The sequence below is a fragment of the Oryzias melastigma genome, linkage group LG7, assembly GCF_002922805.2.
Source record: "Oryzias melastigma strain HK-1 linkage group LG7, ASM292280v2, whole genome shotgun sequence".
NCBI classification, from domain to species: Eukaryota; Metazoa; Chordata; class Actinopteri; order Beloniformes; family Adrianichthyidae; genus Oryzias; species Oryzias melastigma.
Genome location: NC_050518.1, coordinates 32167557 through 32174055, shown reverse-complemented (window position 1 = coordinate 32174055; position 6499 = coordinate 32167557). Strand labels below are relative to the sequence as shown.

At 44.8% G+C, this 6499-nt stretch overlaps 3 protein-coding genes across 7 annotated transcripts in view; 2 read left to right on the top strand and 1 right to left on the bottom strand.

The window, feature by feature from the left end:
• The window catches only part of si:ch73-70k4.1 (FA core complex associated protein 20), a 5676-nt gene extending 2900 nt beyond the window's left edge, over nt 1-2776 (top strand). The window contains exons 3-4 of the mRNA XM_024264432.2: nt 1393-1697; nt 1773-2776. Of these exons, the coding sequence (XP_024120200.1) occupies nt 1393-1697; nt 1773-1845 (378 nt within the window). The 3' untranslated portion in view covers nt 1846-2776. The remainder of the gene's footprint in view (nt 1-1392; nt 1698-1772) is intronic.
• LOC112140035 (paired box protein Pax-7) overlaps nt 1-6499 on the top strand; it is a 629290-nt gene that overhangs the window by 51174 nt on the left and 571617 nt on the right. The window lies entirely within an intron of this gene.
• prkcz (protein kinase C, zeta) overlaps nt 1973-6499 on the bottom strand; it is a gene marked incomplete at its 5' end in the record, with an annotated part of 65267 nt that continues 60740 nt past the window's right edge. Inside the window, 1 exon segment of the mRNA XM_024264431.1 lies at nt 1973-4029. Coding sequence (XP_024120199.1) covers nt 3942-4029 — 88 coding nt within the window.

Genomic DNA, 6499 nt, shown 5'->3' with positions numbered 1-6499 from the left:
ACAAAACTATTCTAGTCATTCGAGGAAATTCAAGATGGAAAATATGACAATATTCAATATAGAGCTGGTGGATAATATCGATTGATCTATTTGAATCGATATAAGCTTAATAGATCAATAATAAATCCGTAAAAGTAGAGATCGATCTATCACATAAAGCTAAAGTCCGCTAGCTTTATGCTAACACATAGAGATTTCCCATAAGAAGGCTAATGCTAACGCTCGGTCGACCTAAACATACGTTACTGACTAAATGAACATCTTTATATGAATTTTAAGGAAATATTTTTAAAGTAACCATTTGTGGTTTAAAACATTTTTTTGTAAGTGCATTAATATAGCGCGATCGCCACCTAGTGGCCAAACTGAAACCAAGACGCAGAACAACGTTTACAATGTTAGTTAACTTCTCCATAGAGAATCCATGTAACACTGTATGATATTAACAATCTCAGTATTTCACTGATACATTTTACAATATGTGAACTGGATCAGATTAATATGAATATATTCAAAACATATAATTGATTATTAATGTATTTCTAAATAAATGTATATTAAGGGGGAAACTCAGAATGAAATTGAATCTAATTGAATTGAGAGGAATGAAATAATTAGAAAAATTAGAATTGAATCAATCCAGGCTCTTGTGAATCGAATAGTTTCTGAAAATTCTTATCGATACTCAGCCCTAATTTAATGAAAAAAGGGTCTTAAGATTCTGCAGTGTGGCTGCATGTCTCCCCCGCTCTGGTCCAGAGGGGATGTGATGGGGAGCGATGCTGCAGCTCCACAGGGGAGGAGACACAGGAGGAGCAGAAGGTTCGGGTGGAGTGGAACTCCTCCATCCGGAGGGACACGGTTCCGTCCATCTTTCTGTCTGGAGCCAGTGGAGAGAAGATGGCTTCAGGGACAGGAGATGGTCTGGTCTGATGCAGCGAACACACGTTCACACCCTGTAATCATGAGGTGAATGACGGCAGAGTCAAGACGAGAACGAAAGATGAAAGTTAGAACCAGACCCAAACAGATGCCGGAAAACCTGCTTCCATGCAGGCTTCCCCTCCTGGACACCTGGTGTGTTCACGCTCCTGCGTTCTCCTCGTTTCTCCACGTCCACCAGGAATGCATCAGTCAAAAGGCGCTTTGGCCAGCCAATCAGGGAACAGACGCTAGAGGAAGGTCAGCGTTTAGTGCAGAGAACCTGATTTGTTTCCATGGAAATTAAATAAAAAATAAATAAAATCTGATACGGTTGTCACTGAAACGGATTTTCTCTGTTGTGATCCGTTGGTTCTGAAGGACTTCTGCTGCCAGCAGCATGGTCCTCCTGAGGAGCAGGAGTCCTGCCTTCAGATGAGGAAGACGCTTGATGATGTTGTCTTTCTGCAGAAGCCTTCGTCAGACCAGGATGGATGGCGCTGGTGTGACCTCCACGCAGAGGTCGATCCATTCCCACAATCCTCGTCCAGTCTAAGCTTGGTCCAGCAGGATCCAGCCTCCTCATCCTCATCCTTCACAGAGCAGAGGGCCGATCCTCAGACAGAGACCGCTCCCCCCAGGACGACAGAGGGACGGCGGTCTGACAGAAGCCAGCAGGGTTCTGGTTCTGTAGGCGAGGAAGAGGAGGAGCAAAAGCATGGAGGAAGAGGAGAGCTGCAGAGCTGCCCCATGTGTCTGCAGGAGTTCCCCTCAGGGTGAGATCTGAACCTCCTGCTGTGAGGCCCCAACCATGAACGCTCCTCATCAGAACCGTGCTCCTGTCTCTGCAGATTCTCCCAGATGGACTGTGACAGCCACCTGGCCCAGTGTCTGTCCGACATGAATGTGGACGTCACCTGGTGACCTCCTGGAGACGCCCCCCCAGGAATGTTCCTCATCCTGCAGATTCCAGCACCAGATCTGAGGAGAAACTCTGACAGCCGAGCTCCTCACAGACCTGCTTCACGAGCAAACAAACACACAGACTCCGTCACAGAAAACCAGGATCCTTTTTAATAATTACACATATTTACAAAGATGCGGTGAGAATGAAGCACTTGATTTAAAAAAGTCATTTTTCTCTGCTTGTGAGGAGTTGGTCCTGCTGGAGACTAAACCCTGCAGAGAGGAGGATGCTGCTCTTCTCTGTTCTTCTCTGGTCATCAGTTTCAACATCTCGGATCTATCAAGTCTGACTCGGGACTCGGATGTTTCCTCTGTAATGGCAGCAGTAAACCCCGGAGAAGGAGCAGCAGCTTCTTCTGCAGGAGGAACCAGAGCGGTCTGTTAATGCCATTCCATCTGTGCTCTGCCTTCTCTAATAAAAGCCTGGCTTCTGCAGCCGTGTGCTCACGTAGGTGTAAAAACACAAGAACTGTCCTCACTGAAGGACCTCCATCGAGTCTACTGACCGACCTCCATCGAGTCTGCAGAAGGACCTCCATCGAGTCTACACAAAAAACTCAATCGAGTCTATAAAAGGACCTCAGAGTCTGCAGAAGGACCTCCATTGAGTCTATGGAAAGACCTTCATCGAGTCTACGGACGGACCTCTTTCAAGTCTACAAGAAGACATCTGTCGAGTCTGGAGAGAAACCTCCATCGAGTCTACAGAAAGACCTCAATTGAGTCTGGAGAGAGACCTGCGTCAAGTCTACGGAAAGACATCCATCGGGTCTGCAGAAGGACCTCCATAAAGTCTACAAAAAGACTTCTGTGGAGTCTACAGAAAGACCTCCATCGAGTCTGAACAAAGACCTCCATCAAGTCTACAGAAAGACCTCCATCGAGTCTGGAGAGAGACCTCCATCGGGTCTACAAAAAGACTTCCGTCGAGTCTGGAGAAGAACAGGTCTTCTTTGAACGGTCTGGAATCCAGGAGAACCTCACGTGTCCAATGCAAAAAAAAAGGTCTGCTAAAGTTTTAAACCAACATTTGCTTCAAATTTATGTTCACCTAAGTGTTTTTATTATTGCCCCGCCCACATGGTTACCACAGCAACACTGAACTGATGTAGCCTCATGGGAAAAAATGAAGCTAATTTTTACACGAGCCTCAACGTCACGGAGCTCGTTCATCCTATTAAACCTGAAACTCCACCTGGATGAGGGCGCCACCTTCAGGCTGTTCTACGGCTTCACAGATGGATTTTCTATCTTCAGTTCGATTTGATTGATTTCATGAGTCGCTTTAAATTCAAAGTCAATGTGAGACACGATGACTTTAGACAATTTGCCTGAAATGTTGTATTTTTTTCCATTTACTAGATGGAAATAACACATTCCTTTGTGTTCGGAGGAACATTCCCCCCCCCTCACCTCCGGCGTCCAAAATCACCATAAAGAAAATGGCATTAACAGACAGAACCCCCCCCGCCCCGCCCCGCCCACTCAGGTGGAAGCACAGACACACCTGCAGGCCCGCGGGGGTCGATTCCTTGTGAATCAGGAATAATCAGGACTTTATTGATCACTTTGATCACTATTTTGGTGACAGATGACGTTGTTACTGTAGCCATGAAGGGGGGGTGGGGGGTGCACTGAAGTCAATTTTGAGGCACTTTGAAATAAAACGTTGGTTCATCCGCCACAGAACGAAATCAAAGGTTACCATGGAAATGTGCCGTTTGCATCGATTAAAGGCAATCTCAGATTCTACGTGGTGACACACAATAACTTAGTTCAGTCTTTTGTCGTCTTACATTCTTGTTTCACGAGAGGCCACGCCCCCAAGGTAGAAAACAGAACAGAGGAGTGCAGATGAGACGCTTCGAAGTTCATCCAGGAACGTTCATGCTGGCGAGCGCCGACCGTGCTCTGACGATGGGGAGGGGGCTAAGACACGGGAGAACACAGAGGAACAGGCGTGGAAGTCCAGAGTCACACCAAAGAAAAGTTCAGAACAATCAGAACGGGCCAGGAAGCAAGCTCCGCCCAGTCCAGAGGGGAGGGGCTGCTCCTCATATGGACTCCTCTGCGGTCAGCAGCAGCGGGTTGATGTACTCGAAGCCCTCGAACTCTGACTGGTCTATCCTCTTGATGACGTCCCTGAGGAAGAGGAGGAACAGGTCAGGTCATGGTGGGCGGGGCTACACACTCAAATCACAAATGTTGATTTTATATCAGATTTATGATTAAATTGTTTACTTTTATAGTTCATAGTTATAAGAGATTGAACTATGGAGACCTGACGAATGTTTAACCTTTCAACACCAGAGCTCCAGTGTTTATATTCTTTGATTTATTGTAACTTTTTAACTGTTAACACAATAATTCCAGTAGATTCTGAAGGAGAAAAGTGTCTCGACAAGCCGCTTTTCTCCTTCAGAATCTACTGGAATTATCGTGTTAATGGTCAAAAAGTGACAGAATGCTAAAGATTTAGTGTTGAAGAGTCACCAGCGACGCCTCGCGTGTTGAAGGGTTAATAATCCGACTTGGATCAGAAGATTTCTACATTTTCAAACTGTTTCAAAGGGCAAAAAGCTTGAGGTGGTGAGCTCAGATGCCAATTGAATTTCTGCTCATGACGGAGTAAATCTGACTCTGACGAGGAATCAAAAGACAACAAACGTGAAGGAAAAGTTCTGATGAAAGTCAAGCATCAAACCGCTCCTGTTTGATGCTTCTATATACTTTGTGTGGTTTTGTGTTGAGTGTGTTTGTGCAACGGATCACAAAACTCACGGTTCGGATCTTGTCATGGTTTTAGAATCATATTAATATTAATTATTGGGCATGTCTGTTTGAAAAAGTGGGAAAATGTCACGTTTTCACCAGATAGTACCGTATTTTTTGCACTATAAGGCGCACTTAAAAGTCTTCACATTTTTCAACAATCAGCCATGCGCCTAATAATCCAGTGTTTCTCATGTGTGTACCAAGTTTATAAATCTGTAAAAATGTTCTTGTGCATCATCTCTACTCAGATGACTGTTGTTGTGTCTCGCTGAATCAGCAGCGGCGAGCCCACATTTTGAGGGACGCAAGCGGGTCACAGACAGTAGTGCTGCCACAAACGATTATTTTAGTCGTCAACTAGTCACCGATTAATTTTTACAAGTAGTCAACTAATCGGTTTCTGCGCAAAGTGGATGTAAAACGCACATTTTAACTATCATTAGCTTTAAACTAACTAAAAACTAGATATTTCCACTCTAGCATAATCTGCAAAAATGCTAGTGTGAATGCTGTAAGCTGAATTTGGCAGCTGAAAACGCTGAAACTGATAGCCAGCTAATGTATTAGTTGAATGCCAATTTAATCTAAAAAATTAAAAAAGCCTAAGTTAGCCAAAACAGCTAGCATGTAGTTGAAATATTAGCTAAACTCCAAAATAGCCTAAAAAATCTTAATAAATGCCAAAATAGTCCAAAAAGCTATCAGAATGTGATTATAACGTTCAACTTTACTACACTGTGGCTTCATATAATATAAATTAACGTCTAATTGACTATTTTAATTGTCCATTGACGTCAATTAGTCGACAAAGCGTGGCTGCCCTAATGACAGTGATTCTGGCTCCTGGGAAACGATGTGGATGGCGGTAAAGTTTACCACATCTCAAGTTACTGCACCTTAGTGCGGCAAACACATAAAGATCAGCCAGTGTTTCAGAGGGATAGCTATCCCCGCTATGGAAAGCCATGTGGGACAAATTTGTGAAGAACCTTTGCGTTCTGGGCGTGTTCTCTGCATGCTCTCATGTCAGACTTAGCGCCATCAGGACGCGTCCGCTTCACGTTGAGTTCACACCTTGGAAATTTCCCGTCTACTCAGCAGGAACTCTGTATGTTCCGTGGACGTTCTATTCGTGTTGTTTTCACGTTCCCAGTGTGTGTTTTTGTCAAGACTTCCACACAGTATGTCCCCTTCGGGCGCGGTCAGTGAGCAGCGCCGACAAAATGCTCCTCTTCCTATTGGCTGAGAGAGAATGGGTAAAACCAACTGTGTAAGGGAAAGGGGTGTCTAAAGCAATTTGTGCTTATGTAAATTGCATTAGGTATTTTTTTGAATTTCATAATTTTGGTACTTATCCACAGAATATATTGTGAATTACAAATCATGAAACACACACCAATCGGGTTGAGTCTGTTTTCTCTCCATATATGAACTCAATTTCTTCAGCAGAACTTCATTTTTGTCTTTCATTGGCTCTGAAAACTGAACCTCCATGATGTCTGAAATCCGTCTCAGAGTAAAGGACGTAAACATTGTGTACATTGCCCCCCCAGCTCCAGACTTGGGGGTGGGTCTGGGGTTCGGGGGGCTGGCAGAGACCCCCCCACCACCTGCTGAGCGTTGAGCGCCCAGGGCGATCCGGCTCTGAATGCTGTAATGTAAACATGGACGCTCGTCTTTCTGCCGCTGCCAAACCCATGAAGAGGGGCATTGAGCGGTTCTGCCCCCACCACCTCCCCAAGTGGAGTGTTTGAGTGCAGTCCATCTTCTTTAGTAACAGACGGGGTGGGATGGGGGGCACTTGCACTTTTTTTTTTTTTACAGTTTTCCTTTTTCA